This window comes from Schistocerca serialis, chromosome 8 (genome assembly GCF_023864345.2).
Source record: "Schistocerca serialis cubense isolate TAMUIC-IGC-003099 chromosome 8, iqSchSeri2.2, whole genome shotgun sequence".
Taxonomy (NCBI): domain Eukaryota; kingdom Metazoa; phylum Arthropoda; class Insecta; order Orthoptera; family Acrididae; genus Schistocerca; species Schistocerca serialis.
The window spans coordinates 629,006,491-629,026,677 of record NC_064645.1 but is presented as its reverse complement, the minus strand read 5'-3'; the positions used below and the strand labels follow the sequence as shown (position 1 = coordinate 629,026,677).

The following is a 20,187-nucleotide window of genomic DNA, read 5'->3' as shown; positions in this document are numbered from 1 at the left end:
AACGGCCTTGCTGTGCTGGTACTGCGAACGGCTGAAAGCAAGGGGAAACGACAGCCGTAATTTTTCCCGAGGGCATGCAGCTTTACTGTATGATTACATGATGATGGCGTCCTCTTGGGTAAAATATTCCGGAGGTAAAATAGTCCCCCATTCGGAACTCCGGGTGTGGACTACTCAAGAGGATGTCGTTATCAGGAGAAAGAAAACTGGCGTTCTACGGATCGGAGCGTGGAATGTCAGATCCCTTAATCGGGCAGGTAGGTTAGAAAATTTAAAAAGGGAAATGGATAGGTTGAAGTTAGATATAGTGGGAATTAGTGAAGTTCGGTGGCAGGAGGAACAAGACTTCTGGTCAGGTGACTACAGGGTTATAAACACAAACTCAAATAGGGGTAATGCAGGAGTAGGTTTAATAATGAATAGGAAAATAGGAACGCAGGTAAGCTACTACAAACAGCATAGTGAACGCATTATTGTGGCCAAGATAGATACGAAGCCCATGCCTACTACAGTAGTACAAGTTTATATGCCAACTAGCTCTGCAGATGACGAAGAAATTGAAGAAATGTATGATGAAATAAAAGAAATTATTCAGATTGTGAAGGGAGACGAAAATTTAATAGTCATGGGTGACTGGAATTCGAGTGTAGGAAAAGGGAGAGAAGGAAACATAGTAGGTGAATATGGATTGGGGCTAAGAAATAAAAGAGGAAGCCGCCTGGTAGAATTTTGCACAGAGCACAACATAATAATAACTAACACTTGGTTTAAGAATCATGAAAGAAGGTTGTATACATGGAAGAACCCTGGAGATACTAAAAGGTATCAGATAGATTATATAATGGTAAGACAGAGGTTTAGGAACCAGGTTTTAAATTGTAAGACATTTCCAGGGGCAGATGTGGACTCTGACCACAATCTATTGGTTATGACCTGTAGATTAAAACTGAAGAAACTGCAAAAAGGTGGGAATTTAAGGAGATGGGACCTGGATAAACTAAAAGAACCAGAGGTTGTACAGAGATTCAGGGAGAGCATAAGGGAGCAACTGACAGGAATGGGGGAAATAAATACAGTAGATGAAGAATGGGTAGCTTTGAGGGATGAAGTAGTGAAGGCAGCAGAGGATCAAGTAGGTAAAAAGACGAGGGCCAGTAGAAATCCTTGGGTAACAGAAGAAATATTGAATTTCATTGATGAAAGGAGAAAATATAAAAATGCAGTAAGTGAAGCAGGCAAAAAGGAATACAAACGTCTCAAAAATGTGATCGACAGGAAGTGCAAAATGGCTAAGCAGGGATGACTAGAGGACAAATGCAAGGATGTAGAAGCCTATCTCACTAGGGGTAAGATAGATACCGCCTACAGGAAAATTAAAGAGACCTTTGGAGATAAGAGAACCACTTGTATGAACATCAAGAGCTCAGATGGAAACCCAGTTCTAAGCCAAGAAGGGAAAGCAGAAAGGTGGAAGGAGTATATAGAGTGTAGGACAATATTATGGAAATGGAAGAGGAGGAAAATGAAGATGAAATAGGAGATATGATACTGCGTGAAGAGTTTGACAGAGCACTGAAAGACCTGAGTCGAAACAAGGCCCCCGGAGTAGACAATATTCCATTGGAACCACTGACGGCCGTGGGAGAGCCAGTCCTGACAAAACTTTACCATCTGGTGAGCAAGATGTATGAGAGAGGCGAAATACCCTCAGACTTCAAGAAGAATATAATAATTCCAATCCCAAAGAAAGCAGGTGTTGACAGATGTGAAAATTACCGAACTATCAGTTTAATAAGTCACAGCTGCAAAATACCAACACGAATTCTTTACAGACGAATGGAAAAACTAGTAGAAGCCAACCTCGGGGAAGATCAGTTTGGATTCCGTAGAAACACTGGACCACGTGAGGCAATACTGACCTTACGACTTATCTTAGAAGAAAGATTAAGGAAAAGCAAACCTACGTTTCTAGCATTTGTAGACTTAGAGAAAGCTTTTGACAATGTTGACTGGAATACTCTCTTCCAAATTCTAAAGGTGGCAGGGGTAAAATACAGGGAGCGAAAGGCTATTTACAATTTGTACAGAAACCAGATGGCAGTTATAAGAGTCGAGGGACATGAAAGGGAAGCAGTGGTTGGGAAGGGAGTAAGACAGGGTTGTAGCCTCTCCCCGATGTTGTTCAATCTGTATATTGAGCAAGCAGTAGAGGAAACAAAAGAAAAATTCGGAGTAGGTATTAAAATTCATGGAGAAGAAATAAAAACTTTGAGGTTCGCCGATGACATTGTAATTCTGTCAGAGACAGCAAAGGACTTGGAAGAGCAGTTGAATGGAATGGACAGTGTCTTGAAAGGAGGATATAAGATGAACATCAACAAAAGCAAAACAAGGATAATGGAATGTAGTCTAATTAAGTCGGGTGATGCTGAGGGAATTAGATTAGGAAATGACACACTTAAAGTAGTAAATGAGTTTTGCTATTTGGGGAGCAAAATAACTGATGATGGTCGAAGTAGAGAGGATATAAAATGTAGACTGGCAATGGCAAGGAAAGCGTTTCTGAAGAAGAGAAATTTGTTAACATCCAGTATTGATTTAAGTGTCAGGAAGTCATTTCTGAAAGTATTCGTATGGAGTGTAGCCATGTATGGAAGTGAAACATGGACGATAAATAGTTTGGACAAGAAGAGAATAGAAGCTTTCGAAATGTGGTGCTACAGAAGAATGCTGAAGATTAGATGGGTAGATCACATAACTAATGAGGAAGTATTGAATAGGATTGGGGAGAAGAGAAGTTTGTGGCACAACTTGACCAGAAGAAGGGATCGGTTGGTAGGAGATGTTCTGAGGCATCAAGGGATCACCAATTTAGTATTGGAGGGCAGCGTGGAGGGTAAAAATCGTAGAGGGAGACCGAGAGATGAATACACTAAGCAGATTCAGAAGGATGTAGGTTGCAGTAGGTACTAGGAGATGAAGAAGCTTGCACAGGATAGAGTAGCATGGAGAGCTGCATCAAACCAGTCTCAGGACTGAAGACCACAACAACAACATCGGTATCCCCCCTGTTGTGGCAATTTCAATGAGCTGCGTTATACTTGAGCGTGTGATCAGTACTTACGAGCGTCCTCCTCGTCGAAGGGCCAGCCCTCCTCGGGCACCGCCTCCTCCGGTTCGATGGCCTCAGGCGGCGGCGACCGCATGAACAGCTGGTCGTCTATCTCCAGCGGTGGCTCCTCTTCCACAGGCTCCTCTGGAACCTCCACGGGGATCGACTCCCGAGAGTCCGTAATCTGCACAGAAAAGCGTCAGATGGCTAAAGGCTTGCCAAAAAAAAAACTCGGTATGCAGCAGTTATCCTTGGCTGAGACGTATGTATTTATACGAGATTCAAAAATGAGTTTATTATGTCCAGCTTAGTGACGAAGGAAAACGCTGTAAATTTCCGATGTTTCACGTTAAGAAAATGACTTATTTTTCCCACGTAGGCCTATTTTAGTGATTCTGATATGTGTCACAAGAAAGGAGTCATTACGTCCGAACGAGATACATATCGCATTATACTTATTTTTTAACAAAAAAAGTGAACCATCAGAATTAAGGCGAAACGTGTGGCCGTACACGTACACTGTATACAGGATGTTACAAAAAGGTACGGCCAAACTTTCAGGAAACATTCCTCACGCACAAAGAAAGAACATATGCTATGTGGACATGTGTCCGGAAACGCTTACTTTCCATGTTAGAGCTCACTTTATTACTTCTCTTCAAATCACATTAATCATGGAATGGAACCACACAGCAGCAGAACACTTGCACTGAAGTGAGGATTGACACATTGTTGGATAAACCATTCGGAGAAGTGTGGCCGTGGAGGCCAATCAGCTGCTGATAGTGCCTGCACATGCTGTACATGGTACGGAAACAACTCGTTCTCCCGTAGCACTCTCCATACAGTGACGTGGTCAACGTTACCTTGTACAGCAGCAACTTCTCTGACGCTGACATTTGGGTTATCGTCAACTGCACGAAGAATTGCCTCGTCCAATGCAGGTGTCCTTGTCGTTCTAGGTCTTCCCCAGTCGCGAGTCATACGCTGGAATGTTCCGTGCTCCCTAAGACGCCGATCAATTGCTTCGAGCGTCTTCCTGTCGGGACACCTTCGGTCTGGAAATCTGTCTCGATACAAACGTACCGCGCCACGGCTATTGCCCCGTGCTAATCCATGCATCAAATGGGCATCTGCCAACTCCGCATTTGTAAACACTGCGCTGACTGCAAAACCACGTTCGTGATGAACACTAACCTGTTGATGCTACGTACTGATGCGCTTGATGCTAGTACTGTAGAGCAATGAGTCGCATGTCAACACAAGCACCGAAGTCAACATTACCTTCCTTCAGTTGGGCCAACTGGCGATGAATCGAGGAAGTACAGTACATACTGACGAAACTAAAATGAGCTCTAACATGGAAATTAAGCGTTTCCGGACACATGTCCACATAACATCTTTTATTTATTTGTGTGTGAGGAATGTATCCTGAAAGTTTGGCCGTACCTTTTTGTAACAACCTGCATACACTGAGCAGGCAGAACATTATGATACCTACCTTATAGCCGGCAAGTCCACCTTTGGTACTGATAACAGAGGCGAGGGGTCGTGGCATGGAAGCACTGAGGCCGCAGTAGGCCGCTGGAAGGAGTTGGCACCACTTCTGCACACACAGTCACCTAATTCCCGGACATTACGGGGAAGGTAACGATATGACGCCACGTAAAACCACATCCCAAATGTCTTCGATCAGGTTCAGATCTGGCGAGTTGCGAGCCAGAACATCAACAGGAACTCGCCACTGTGTTCCTCGAACCACTCTTTCGCACTCCCGGCCTTGTCACATGGCACATTATCTTGCTGAAAAATGTCACTGCCATCGGGAAACATGATCGTCGGGAAGAGATCTGAAACGGTGTACGATACTCTTTGGCCTCCATGGTGCGTCGCACAAGTTCCACTGGAGCCATGGATGCCCTCGCGAATGTTCCCCAGAGCATACTGGAGCTGCCGCCAGCTCATCTCCACCACGCAGTACAGGTGTCAAGGTGCTGTTCTCCTGGAAGACGATGGACTCGCTGCCTCCCATCGACATGTTGAAGAAGGTATCGGGATTCATCAGACCATGCAACGCTCTGCCACTGTACCAATGCCCAGTGCTGAGGTCACGTGCCCATTTTGGTCGTAGTTGCCATTATTATTGTGTTAACAATGGCACATGCATAGGTCGTCGTCTGCGGAGGCCTATCGTTAGAAGTGTCTGTTTCAGACACACTTGTACTCCGCCGAGCATTAATGTCTGACGTTAGTTCCGCCACAGTTCGCCTCCTGTCCTGTTTTACCAGATATCCAGCCTACCACATATGACATCTGTAATGACGAACTGCTGCCCAAACCCCACAACGTCTGGTTGTGGTTTCACCTTGGTTTCCTGTGGCCGAGCGGTTCCAGGCGCTTCAGTCCGGAACCGCGTTGCTGCTACGGTCGCAGGTTCGAATCCTGCCTCGGGCATGGATGTGTGTGAGATCCTTAGGTTAGTTAGGTTTAAGTAGTTCTAAGTTCTAGGGGACTGATGACATCAGATGTTAAGTCCCATAGTGCTCAGAGCCATTTGAACCATTTGAACCTTGGTTTGGCCATGTGATGAAGACACTCGCCACAGCATTCCTCGAACACCCGAAAAGTCATGCAGTTTCCGAAATACTCGTGCCGAGCCTCCGCGCCATCAGAGAATCTGCTCTGGATCAAACGCACATAGATTGCATGCCTTTCCCATTCTACTCACGGACAGCACGCTCATTGATACTGAGTGCACCGTGCGTGTGTCTGACTAGGAGTCATTCCTCGCCAGGTGAAGCTGCTATTCCCTGGACGGGTTTATATCGATAGTAAGTCGGTGCTCATAATGTTCTGGCTGATCAGTGTGACTGTGAAAGCGTGCGAGAACTATTAGAGATGTTGTGAAACGAAAGTGACGTTCAATATTTAATAGTTCTGTTATGCAAGGCTTTTGCCGTAGAGACGTGTGAGGTGTTCCATGAAATGCGAGAATGTGTGTTGTTATTACATCTCCTCCCTGTTCCTCTGGCTTATACGAGATGGTGCTGCCACCTTAACCAGTGCCATTTCGCTTTGCAGCGTAATAAGTACATTCAACAACTTGTCGTAGTGTACTGAATGATAGATGAAAAATACACTATCTGATCAAAAGTATCCGGACACCTATTAATGGGCATTGATGTGAGATCTGTCCACCCTTCACCTTTATGGAGGCTTGAACATTGCTGGCGACACCACTAATGACGTTCCGAGTGTCTGCGGAGGAATGGGGGCCTATTATTCTTCAAGAGCCGAAACCAATGAAGGTAGTGATGTCGGATGCTGGGGTCTGGAGCAAAGCTGACGTTCTAACTCATCGCGGTGGTGTTCCATTGGTTCAGGCCGGGACTCTGAGTAGGCCAGTCGATTCCGGGAATGTTATCGTCCACAAACCATCACTTTACAGCTGCTATTTTATGACAAGGTGCATTGTCATGGTGACATAAACAATCATCTATATTGCTAAAATATTATCCCAGGAACTTGGGGCACGGTACTCCGACCAATTTTCAGGTTGACAGTATAACTGCTTCAAGAGGCATCAAAATTTGATTTTCATTATTTCGCATAGCTATTGATCGAATTTTAAAATATAAAATGCTGTCTTCATGTACTCGTTAAAAGGTGTAATCTTATGCTGAGGTCTTAGGGCAACTATTGCAGTTAGAAACTGTATTTGTCTCGATGCAACGCAACTGACAGCGCGCAAATGCCCGGACTTTATTCACCCAGTAAGCGAGAATGAAAGCACTTAGCGGCTTCCAGCAAGCCGTTTCGAAAATTTTTCTCGCTGCTACTCTTCAAAAAATGATGGAAGGAAAAGGTTTATAGTTCACTACATTTCTGTTGTCGATGTAGTAAAACTTCAAGATCTGGCATGGCGCTTTAATTTACCTCTTCCTTACTGCTTACTCTATTCGCAGTACATTTTGCAGACAGTATCCACGTATACAGTTGAATGTATCTGCAAAATTATATCATTGTGCGACACAAAGGTCAGGAGAAATGACGTCACACACACTCTGATCCGTGAAAAACTAGCTTTTGTTTAAAATGGACTGGAAATTACTCTGTTTATATTCATCCAGTGTTTCTACCGACAGTACTTAGCAACTTTAAACAAACTTTCAAAGCTTTCCGAAACCTTTCTTCACTCACATGTTTAGAGGCTAATATTTAACACATTAAATATTTAAAACATTAACTCATTTGTAAAGTAATCAGACTTTGAAACTGTTTTTACGTGGGATTTCGCTTATATATAGGACTGAGGGTTAACTTGTCGTCTCCTAATTATCCTCTGCTGTACGCAATGCACCATGCTTTAAAATATGTTCATATTCTTTCACGTTTAGCCATTTCTTAAATGCAGAAAGGGAATCACACCACGAGGAACGCCCCCATACCGTAACAACAGCTCCTCCGTGCTTTTCTATTGCCACTACGCATGAGGGCAGGTAACTTCCTGCAGGCACACCCCATAAACCAAACCCTTCCATCGGACTGCCGCAGGGTATTACTCCGTGAGGTCTGCCTGGCCTTGGTTTAAACGTGCTTGTTCCTCAGCGATTGCACTCCATAATCTCGTCACCAGCAGTCGATTTTGGGAGCTTTAGAAGGCTTGAAATGTTCCTGATGGGTACGTTACTCAGGTGACATCCAGTGACCTGTCCACGTTCGATATCACGCAACTCTCCTGACCGACCCGACCCATTCTGTTGTTCCTGCTTCTCTGCTGACAACACACAGCCACTGCCACTGTTAACTGACAAGGATCCATTGCTTGGATGCTGCACAGGTTGAAAACTTGCATGTCGTACATGAAATGTATTCTCAGCTGCGAATAGAAACAATCATCAGCTGTATAATGGATTGACGATAGTGAAAATTGGCGCCGGACCGGAACTCGAACTCGAAATTTTCGCGAGCTGTCGCCTTACCATCTGCCTACCCGAGCGCGACTCACGGGCAGACCCAACTTCCATATGCCGTCAGCTGTGTATCTGCAGCCTGTACTCGTGCATCCATTGTATACATTCCCGTACAGGGAAGGCATCTTAAAAGTCACTTGCCCGTTGTCGGCGGGTAGATACGATACTGCAGTGTCTGTGTTTTACAAAATTACGATGCAAAGGAACATTGCACGGTAATTTTATATAAAACACGCACTGCACTATCGCACTTGCATGTTATTCCTGTTGACCATCTTGTTGCGGAGATGTGATGTCCTGCCTTGATGAACTGGCCTCTGGGGAGTGTTTATGATAGTAGTATCAATTGCTACATGGCCCCCGCCCCCGCCCCCACCCTGTTTTCCTCTCAGTCTGCTGCGGGCAGAATTACTTCCGCAGCAAGTCAGATCACCTTGCTGTCGGCCTGTGAACTGGTTGGTGGTCCACGTCCTGATGACCTGATATGTAGAGGACCCATCTTTTCGTAGAATGCCAGGATATATTGCCGAAATCTGTCCTGTGCTGGTGGAATGCCCGTTTCTTCATGAAGCAAACGTATCGACTAGAGTCTTGGAATGCGCACGGCGGGTTTCAGAGCTCGTTACTGCCAACATACTACTCAACGCTTCCTTTTATACTGGCAGATACGCCTCTCCTGACATCTACTCTGCCTCGTGATGACTGGGTGTTGTGTGATGTCCTTAGGTTAGTTAGGTTTAAGTAGTTCTAAGTTCTAGGGGACTGATGACCATAGATGTTAAGTCCCATAGTGCTCAGAGCCTGACATCTAGTTGTCAATACCGCACTGCATAAGGGTGTTCGGTTACTTTTGATCAAACAGTGTGTAGTGTCCTTGAACTGAGCAATATAAACTGAGGTGACAAAAGTCATGGGATACATACTAATATTACGTAGGATCTTCTTTTGTCCGACGTAGTGCACCATCTTGACTTGGCATGGACTAGACATGTCGTTGGAAGTCCATTGCAGAAATAATGAACGATGCTGCCTCTACAGCCTTCCATAATTGCGAAAGTGTTGTCGGTACAGGATTTTGCGCACGAACTCAGCTCTCTATTATGTCCCATAAATGTTCAAGGGGTTCATGTATAATTGCGAAAGTGTTGCCGGTTCAGTATTTTGCACACGAACTCAGCTCTCGATTATGTCCCATAAATGTTCAAGAGGTTCATGTAGAGCGATTTGGGTGACGAAATCTGTCACACGAACTGTCCAGAATGTTCTTCAAACAAGTTATGAATAGATGTAACCCAGTGACCTAGCGATCGTTGTTTTGGAACATGAAGTCCATAAATCGTTGCAATTTCCCGTCAATGTTCTGTTCAGTTGGACCAGATGACCCAGTCCATTAAACATAAACATAGCCCACACCATTATGGAGCCACCACCAGCTGGCACAGTGGCTGGTTGACAACTTTGGTCCATACCTTCATGGTCGCAAATGTTCAGATGTGTGTGAATTCCTATGGGACCAAACTGTTGAGGTCATCTGTCCCTAGAGTTACTGTCTAATTAAACTAATTTATGCTAAGAACAACACACACACACACACACCCATGCCCGAGGGAGGACTCGAACCTCCGGCGGCAGGGGCCGCGCAATCCGTGACATGCTGCCCTAGACCGCAGGGCCACTCCGGGCGGCTTTCATGGTCTCTGCGCCATGAGCTCTTACCAGCTGAAATCTGGACTCATCTGACCAGGACACAGTTTTCCAGTCGTCTAGGGTCCAACTGGTACGGTCGCGAGCCCTGGAGAGGCGATGCAGGCGATGTCTTGCTGTTAGCAAAGGACTCGCGTCGATCGTCTGCTGCCGTAGGCCACTGACGCCAAATTTCGGCTCACTGTCCTAACGGATACGTTGGTCCTACGTCCAAAATTGATTTCAGCGGATGTTCCACGCAATGTTGCTTGTCTGTTAGCACTGACAACTCTATGCAAACGCTGCTGTTCTCAGTCGTTAAGTGAAGGCCGTCGGCCACTGCACTGTCCGTGGTGACAGGTAATGCCTGAAATTTGGTATTCTTGACACACTGTTGACACTGTGAATCTCAGAATATTGAATTCCCTAAAGATTTCCGAATTGGAATGTCCCATGCGTCGAGCTCCAACTACCATTCCGCGTTCCAAGTCTGTAATTGCTGTCGTGCGTCCTTAATCACGGTAGAAACCTTTTCACACGAATCACCTGAGTACAGATGTTATCTCTGTCAGTGCAATGTCCTTTTATACCTTTTGTATGTCATACTACCGCCAGCAGTATATGTGCTTGTTGCTATCCCCTGCCGTTTGTCACTTCAGTGTGGAATCAGACTCGTGCTTAGTGAAACAGGCCTGAAGCAGTTGCCTCCATACCTTGAGCGAGACGGGCTCCGGAGGCATGATGTCCGGCCGGAAGGGGCGCAGCGAGTGCGCGCGCCACAGCGCCACCTCCCCACGCGGCGGCCACTCCCCCTCCTCCTCCTCCTCCCCGGCGCCCTCGCCTGTCGGCGGCGGCCGAACCGGTTCTTCTTCCCCGAACTCCAGCTCGGGGTCCCTCGCCATCAAGTAGTTGCCCAGCTGCACGCAGCCGGACTCGAACCAGTACGCGCCTGATCCTAAGGGCTGCCACCACAAACAAACAGTATTAATTTTAATTTTAATAATCAACAGCCTCAGTTGCCACGTTTACCTAGAATTTACCTAGGTTTCAGTCGGGATAACCCAGCCTTCTTCAGAATAACAGTAACTACCGCTTGTCCATAGTGGACATCGTCAAGCTAAAATTACAAATCCATAAATTATCGTCAGATTACAAAACTTATCTGGAACTGCCTCGGCCCCATTTCGTGACCGCGATGCGGCAGCCACGAGTGCTGTACTGGAACTGACCGTAGCGTCATGAGCCATGTCGTGTGCGTAGTGTAAGACCTTCCATTCACACACCATCAGATTATTTGACTTGTCGCTCTAACGAAGTAGGCGAGTGTCAGCAATATGTCTCGTGGTCTTATCGTGGCGTGTTTATCTTCTGCTGTTAGGTCAGACGATAGAAATGCCACTTGCACACTTAGACTCAGATTGACGGTGACCAACTTTAAACAGAACTTGATTAAATTTCACACACATTTATTAAAATAATAACAAGCATAAAATTACTTAACTTGATTCTGGATGCTATTTACAATTGACAATCTGAAGTTGGTACGTTAATCTTATTCCAACATATCTCTGATACTTGACAAAGTGTCTATACATTTATCTTCATGGCTACGTACAGGAATATGGTAATCTTATTAGGCGCAGACTGAAACTTGACTATAGACTGGTATAGACAAATGCAGACTGGAACAGACTGGTGCAGACAAATGCAGACTGGTACAAACTGGTGCAGACTAATGCAGACTGACTAATCGGAGGTCTGTACACTCGTTATACGAGGGCGGTTCAGAAAGTAACCTCCGATTGGTCACAGTGCGGGTTGTGGGGGGAGTAGCGACGCCATCTGTGCGTTCACGCACTCAACAGGTCAGTCGGCATCAAGCCGTGGTCGAGTGAACGTCGTACCTGCGCTAGTTTAGTTTTTGTGGCAGTTTGAAATGTGTGCTGCAATAGAAAACCCCGCCAAATGTGAAGTGCGTGCTGTCATAAGGTTTTTTACAGCCAAACGATATTCTGCAGCAGCTATTCATCGTGAGCTTTGTGCCGTGTACGGACCAAGAGTCATGAGTGAAGGAGTTGTCCGTGAATGGGTACGTTTATTTAAAAGTGGACGAGAAAACGTTCATGATGAAGAGAGGAGTGGTAGACCATCATTGGTGACTGACGAACTCGTTCAGACAGTTGATGCAAAAGTTCGTGAAAATCGACGTTTCTCAATGTCGGAGTTGTCTACTGGTTTTCCACAGATTTCTAAGACTCTCTTGTACGAGATAGTGACAGCAAGTTGGGTTACCGTAAGTTCTGTGCACGATGGGTGCCCAAAATTCTTACCGACCACCACAAAACTCAAAGAATGGCCTCTGCATTAGACTTTCTGTCACATTATGAGGACAAAGGAGAACCATTGTTAAACAGAATCTTGACCGGTGACGAAACCTGGATTAAGTACGTGAACCCTGAGACAAAAGAACAATCAAAGATGTGGGCACATTTAAATTCGCCTACCAAACCAAGAAAAGCCTCGCAACATTTTTCTGCCAGAAAACTGATGGCAACGGTGTTTTGGGATGCCAAAGGGGTGTTGTTGGTTGAATTCATGGAACGTGGTACGACCATTAATCAAGACGTGTACTGTGAAACAATAAAAAAGTTACGACGGGCTATACAGAACAAACGCCGTGGTATGCTGACTTCCGGTATCGGTTTTTTGCACGATAACGCCCGTCCTCACTCTGCTCGCAGAACAACGGCCCTTCTTGAGTCCTTCAAGCGGGACATTATCAACCATCCACCTTACAGCCCAGACCTGGCGCCAAGTGATTATCACCTCTTCATGCATTTGAAGAAATGGCTCGGGTCACAGCGGTTTGATGACGATGAAGAGCTCAAAGATGCGGTCACAGGCTGGCTCCAGGCACAAGCGGGTGATTTTTATGCAGAAGGAATTTCAAAGCTTGTGAAGAGATACGATAAGTGCCTCAATCGTTATGGAGACTATGTAGAAAAATAGTGCAAAGATGTAGTTGTAAGATGTATATATTAAAATATTTTTATTTAACTTGGTGTATTTTTTTAAATCAACCGGAGGTTACTTTCTGAACGGCCCTCTAATAACTCGCGCGTTCAGGTATCACTGCGCGAGTGCGATCCATGAGGAGAAAAGGTTCTACGTTAGCAGCAATCTCATTGGCTGCGTTACATATTAATACGCGCATCAGCGGAAGCAGAATTTGGTCCGTCTCTATGGCAGCGCCATCTCGTAGTGCGGAGACGGACGAGTGCTGCGCCTGCGCTGTTGTGCTCAGCGGGGCGCGCTCTAGTGGGAAAGTTATGTACGCGCTGACTACGCGGAACTATGTACACAACAAGCTCCGCCTAGGCGGACACAATACCTTGCGCCTGCGCATAAACTGTATGATAGTTACTTGTTGCTACAAGACGTAAACTTAACTCCTGACCTTGAATTTACTAGTGAAGTGAAATAAAAGGTATAGCTGAGGAAAAGTGCGTATATGTTATCCTGTGCAGAACGTACTTAGATCGACTGCCTTAACATTTATGAAGTATTCATTGGTCGTGATATGAGGAAGACATCATGTGCTTACAAGGCATGGCCTATCTAGGAAAATGTTTGTGCTTAAGCGCGAAGTTTAATCACCTAAAAAGAACTTAGGAGTGGGAAGGATAATATAAAGCCTACATCGGTATTATTACTACTAGGTCTAGAAATTTTTAAGACATAATTGTTAAGCACTTGCTTAGCTATGGTTAAAACGAATGAACATCCTACTGAGTTAGCACACAAATGGTCATGATTGAACTTATGAACTAGTCTATATCTAATCTGTAACATCCGGCAATACAGGCCATATAAAATAAATGGCCATTATTCAACATTAGTATATTTGACGTGAAATGGTCTAGAATCAAGTCAAAAACTAATGCACGTGCCTGATTGAGCTTCTTGGCCAAGTTATGGTTATGAGTTGCAGAAAACGCTATACTAGGGGATAATGTGGCGGTATTGGGGTACTAAATTTGCCTTCCTGGAAGTGATCCACACACATACTGAAAAATTGTGTGTGGACTCGGGCCTGGTGATCACTGCCACTGAACTTAGGGAATGACTGCGGAATTATGTTTCAAGCTAATATGTGACATGGCGAGCATCGCTCCAGTCAACAAACTTGCAAACTATTGTGAACATCGCTCCGGTCAACACACTTAAAATAATTGATCGACATAGTTCAATATGTACTTAAAGAACTAGTCTAAATTATGGGAGGATGACGGGAAATGGTTAAATTATGATGTGATTTGGCGAGCAACGCTCCAAGGATACCTTTAAACGTCATTGAGTAAGATCAATTCAGACTGATCCGGCTAGTCTGAACCAAAACTTCGTATCCAGTAGATTGTGGCAAGGTGACGTTACCCTCTCGTGATTCTTATATGGATATGACTGCCATTAATTAAGTTAATAAAAAGTTGTGTATGACCGGGTGATGGCATCACTGCTGCCGTATACACATAGTATTGACCACAATCGGTCATATTCAAGGATTATGTGGCAGCACCTATATTCTCTAAAGGGGTAGTGACTTGGTGATCGTCATTCCGGTTACTACTCGTACATGCTATTGACCGACGAAGTTATTATCCACTAATTAAATCAAGTGTTTAAAACGTTCTTAACTCTAGAACGTGCATACCGAACATCGGTTGGCCATCTGCGTGCATGTTCAAGGTGTTCAATACGCCAAATATTAACCATTTACGCTGTTACCCTATATAATAATGAAATATTAATTAGGTAACTGAATATTCCTATATAACTAATAGACAACTTCATAGATGGGCCCAAAAATTTATTTACGATGTCAAACTAATATACCTAGCTATTCAACGTACGGGAGTACAGACATATGTTGTCAATGGTAAAGCATACCCCGGAGTATTAACTAAATCGTATAAGTTGCTGCATTTTCCTGGTTAAATCATTCTCCATTTTGTGGACAACTACTGTACGAGGATAGGCTGAAAATTTCTCGGAATGCAACAGAAAGAAACGACTTACCTTACTGAAACGTTTTTTTTTTTGCTTCAACGTAGCGTTCTTGTATACTAACGCACTTGGCGTAGCGATGTTCCAGTACCTTGATCCCATCTCGAAAATTAGGTTCGTCCAGGCCTGTAAAATACCCATCAACTTCGGCTGACCGTTCTTCGTTTGAAAAGAAACACCGTCCACCGAGCTTGGGGAAGAGATGGAAGTCTTATGGAGCGAAATCAGTCGAATAAGGCGGGTGTGACAACAATCCGTGTCTTAATTTCTGTACTTTTGCCATGGCAAAGATACTTCTTGTGTGTAAGCGCGCCTTGTCTTGATGAAAATTGACTTCCCTCCATGCCAATCTTGACCTTTTTTTCGCGTACCTTTTGCTGTAGTTGATCCAGGAGGTTAGTGTAGTAGTCGCTTTCGCACCCCAGAAACGTGATGCCATGAAGTTTCCAGCTGACCGTATTGCTTTTGCTTCCTTTGGTGGTGGTGGTGGTGGTGGTGGATCTACATGTTTCCATTATTGTGGCTGTTGTTTCGTTTCTGGGGTACAGTAGTGGACCCAAGTTTCATCTAAGGTCACAAACCACGGAAAAAAAACTTGTTCTTTGCTCTGGAGACGGGTCACACATAGTTCGGGAATTTCCATTCTGATGAGTTTCTGATCTGCGTTAACAGTCCATCTAGCACTTATTTTTTTCATAGCCAATTCCACTCTTAAAGTGTGATATGCCTATTTAGATGACAGGCCTATAACTTCAGACATCTTTGCAACTTTAAAAATTCCTCGCACTTTCGGTCAGCGATTCTTCATTACCATTTTATGCACTTTTGCAATAATTTCGTGGTGGAGGCAAATCTTGGCAGACCACTTCGTGGATCATCATCTAAGCTGCACCAAACAAAATTATACTCGTTTATCCATCTGGGAACAGCTGAATATCAAAGGAGCAGGGGCCCCATTGTACTCTGAAAACAGTTACGAAGTTACTTTATTTTAATACCTTTTTGTACGAAGTACTAAATTACTGCTCGAATATCGTTTTTTTCCGTATGCACAAATCAATATACTGCAACAACAATAGAGAGAGGTCCACACCGTAGATTTCTACACAGAACACTCAAAAATCACGTGTTTAGTCATATAGAATGATTTATTATTATACGGGAAACTCGTTGCGCTAGCGCTGACATCTGGTGGTGATTCTGCGCACTTTTGAAAATACCCTCATACAATGTCCCTAGTGCAAGGTTTGTCTGATACGTTCGGTGAACGGAGCGACAGGCTCTGGTGACAAAAGATTAGTCATTCCCCAGGACTCATTAAGCCAATACCGTCAAACACCGTCTGTAACGATTCATATAGGCCGCAATTCGTCGAGGAAATGAGTCCAAAAAGAGTTATTCAGGTTTGTCTATTTCCGAGTCTACCTCCAAGACAAAATGAACAAATCGTATAGAGTCAAGAACGGCCTACCACAAGGATCTGTCCTGGCCCCATTCTTGGTGCACCTGTACGTCAGTGACATATCAGAAACAGTATACTGGAAGTTCTGGTGCGAAGATTGTACTGCCATTGCATTTCAAAGGAAGCGCCTCGATCATCGAGAAAATGTGCTCCCACAAGTTCTGTGAGTATTTGGTGATTCTTACAGAACTTGTAGGCTGTGCCCTACCTCTGCAAAAACTGAAGTGACAGCTTTTCACCTCAACAACCGCTTAGCAAACCAGCCACTAAAACTCAACCTTCTGTAACAAAAACGATAAAATATACTATCTTCACTATCATTCAGGAGTCACATCTGGCCACTTGCAGAAAAGTTAAAGATTAGGATCAACGCTGTCCAGAAACTAGTTGGAACTTCTTGGGGGGAATTCAAGCTGACACTTTCTGCTGCCTTGTGTCTTTTATATTGCGTGGCTGAATATTGCGAATCAGTATGGTACAAGAGTATGCGTGTCAGTAAGGTGGATACTTATTTGAACGATACCATGAGAATCGTAACAGGCACCTTGATTGAGATCAGCTCTTCTACATTGGCGGTCTACTCTCAGTAACATTGCCCCACCGAGTTTTAGACGACAAAAACCAGAGAATTCAAAGAGATTAATAATAAGGGTTTTTACAGAGGCTACTGAAATGCCCTGCTTAACCCGCAGGAGAGGATAGAATGAATAAACTGTGGAAAGGGGCCAAAATAAGGGACTGTCAGTTACACTCGAACATACAACTGTATTATTTGATCAAACATTACAAGAGCCGAAAAATTTTTTAAACACACAGCTATAATATTTGAGACTTAATTACCGGCTGAAAGCCACTTCAATTTAAAAACGGCTGAAGGCCAGTAACTTAAAACGCAACCATAATCAGAAATTAAAAAGGCAAGCCTTATCTTGAAATAGTTCTTTAGTTAGGTTGAAGTAAACAAGTTAAATTCAAATCGGCTGAAGACCGAAGACTTAAAAATTCAAAAACTTTTTAAAATGCCGAAGGTCTGATGTGTAACAGTACTTTAAACTAGGATGAAGGCCTTAAGAGTAAAACAACTCTGATTTAAAACACAAAACTGGCTAGAAGCCATACAAGTACCAACAACAAGAACAAATTTAAAAAAAAAAAGGCAGTCCACACAAGGGCACCCAGATGTTCGAGGGTCGGCCTGTAATTCAAACACTAACGCTCGCTTAGGTGAGACAGGCAGTCGGGCCAACCATTCACGATTCGTGGACAACCCAACCGACCGACAGTCAGCGGACACACCGACAAGATAACTTCCACTTCACCCGACCAGGGCACAACAGGGAGTTCAACGGAACAACGTAGAAGATATTGACGCCCACAACCAATCATACACGGAGATGTCAAACTACACACTGTGCTGGACAGCAACAACACGATGAGGAAACTACACTGCCTGAAATTTACGTCAATGGCCAGGGCAGGTAACCGAAACGCTAACGGCCACAAGGCAGAAGATTCCGCTGGTGCACTTCAATTCAAATAACCAATTACAGTGAAACTCCACTGGAGGGTGGCTAGAATTTTCCAACTTCAAAACCACGTTGTTGCTCGCCGGACTATCCAGACAGCCGACAACGAACTCCAAACGACACAATGTGAACAGTCTTGACTTGCTGGTAGGTTAAATAAAAACTCAACTTTCGTGTCCAGGGTCGGTGAGCCACGGACCTCGTAGCAATGGGAACAGCGCCACACTCTCCGACATCGCGTAGAGACCGCCAGCGGGGCCCGGCCAAACTACACCCCTCCCTTGTGTACTTCTTTGTGCAACTGTTGCTGTGAATCGCTCTGACATCGACCTGACAGTGGTGACATGTCCAAAGAACACACGCAGCGCTTTCTTATACACTACTGGCCATTAAAACTGCTACACCAAGAAGAAATGCAGATAATCAACGGGTATTCATTGGACAAATATATTATACAACTGACATGTGATAACATTTTCACGCAATTTGGGTGCATAGATCCAGAGAAATCAGTATCCAGAACAACCACCTCTGGCCGTAATAACGGCCTTGATACGCCTGGACATTGAGTCAAACAGAGCTTGGATGGCGTGTACAGGTACAGCTGCCCATGCAGCTTCAACACGATACCACAGTTCATCAAGAGTAGTGACTGATGTATTGTGACGAGCCAGTTGCTCGGCCAACATTGACCAGACATTTTCAATTGGCGAGAGATCAGGAGAATGTGCTGGCCAGGGCAGCAGTCGAACATTTTCTGTATCTAGAAAGGCCCGTACAGGACCTGCAAAATGCGGTCGTGCATTATCCTGCTGAAATGTAGGGTTTCGCAGGGATCGAATGAAGGGTAGAGCCACGGGTCGTAATACATCTTAAATGTAACGTCCACTGTTCAATGTGCCGTCAATGCGAACAAGAAGTGACCGAGACGTGAAACCAATGGCACCCCATAAAATCACGGCGGGTGATAGCCAGTATGGCGATGACGAATACACGCTTCCAATGTGAGTTCACCGCGATGTCGCCAAACACGGATGCAACCATCGTGATGCTGTAAACAGAACCTGGATTCATCCGAAAAAATGACGTTTTGCCATCCGTGCATCCAGGTTCGTCGTTGAGTACACCATCGCAGTCGCTCCTGTCTGTTATGCAACGTCAAGGGTAACCGCAGCCATGGTTTCCGAGCCGATAGTCCATGCTGCTGCAAACGTCGTCGAACTGTTCGTGCAGATAGTTGTTGTCTTGTAAACGTCCCCATCTCTTGACTCAGCGATCGAGACGTGACCGCACGATCCGTTACAGCCACGCGTATAAGATGCCTGTCATCTCGACTGCTAGTGATACGAGGCTGTTGGGATCCAGCACGGCGTTCCGTATTACCCTCCTGAACCCACCGATTCGATATTCTGCTAACAGTCATTGGATCTCGACCAACGCGAGCAGCAATGTCGCGATACGATAAACCGCAATCGCGATAGGCTACAATCCGACCTTAATAAAGTCGGAAACGTGATGGTACGCATTTCTCCTCCTTACACGAAGCATCACAACAACGTTTCACCAGGCAACGCCGGTCAACTGCTGTTTGTGAAAGAGAAATTGGTTGGTAACTTTCCTCATGTCAGCACGTTGTAGGTGTCGCCAGCGGCGCCAACCTTGTGTGAATGCTCTGAAAAGCTAATCATTTGCATATCACAGCATCTTCTTCCTGTCGGTTAAATTTCGTGTCTGTAGCACGTCATCTTGATGGTGTAGCAATTTTAATGACCAATAGTGTAACTGATTCGCCTCGATTGACAATGAATCCGCCACCTTCAGGATGGGTGCACAATTACGATCCATTTCCTGTGGGGCTCTCAAGGTAGCGAGCTTGGATGACATGGACAGGGACTGCGCATAGGTGGCGTTACGTGGGAATGTCGGTCGGCTGAGAGGTGTACTGAGATAGTGTGCGCATTTGCGACAAACAGTGTGTTACGGCTGGTGCAGTGGTTAACACAGCTGCCTAGTAAGTAGAAAATCCCTGGTTAGAATCCTGGTCTGGGGTACATTTTCATTCGTCGCCGCTCATTCCGCATGAAGTCCCGATGCAGCTGACGTCATCAGTTCCTTCCCTTTCTTTTCCTGCCCCCCCCCCTCCCCCTTCCCCAGTCCACCTTGAATTTACGTAATATAATTCCTGTCGGGCTTTAAACCGATTACCACTGACGAGGCGTGGTACTAGTCTCTGCTTCCCGGCGTTTAGGATCTTTTTGTGACCACTGTTATAACGCCGTGTTGCACGGCTGAAAGTGGTGCACCATTTCTTGTAGGCAAGCTGGATAGACCGCGCTGATACACCATCAAGTCGGGGAACTTCATACA

The 20,187-nt window shown here is 44.9% G+C and overlaps 1 protein-coding gene across 1 annotated transcript in view; it reads right to left on the bottom strand.

The window, feature by feature from the left end:
- LOC126417170 (radial spoke head 1 homolog) overlaps window positions 1-20,187 on the bottom strand; it is a 167,876-nt gene that overhangs the window by 40,402 nt on the left and 107,287 nt on the right. Inside the window, exons 4-5 of the mRNA XM_050085067.1 lie at window positions 10,482-10,730; window positions 3,125-3,296 (exon numbers count right to left, since the gene is read on the bottom strand). Coding sequence (XP_049941024.1) covers window positions 3,125-3,296; window positions 10,482-10,730 — 421 coding nt within the window. The remainder of the gene's footprint in view (window positions 1-3,124; window positions 3,297-10,481; window positions 10,731-20,187) is intronic.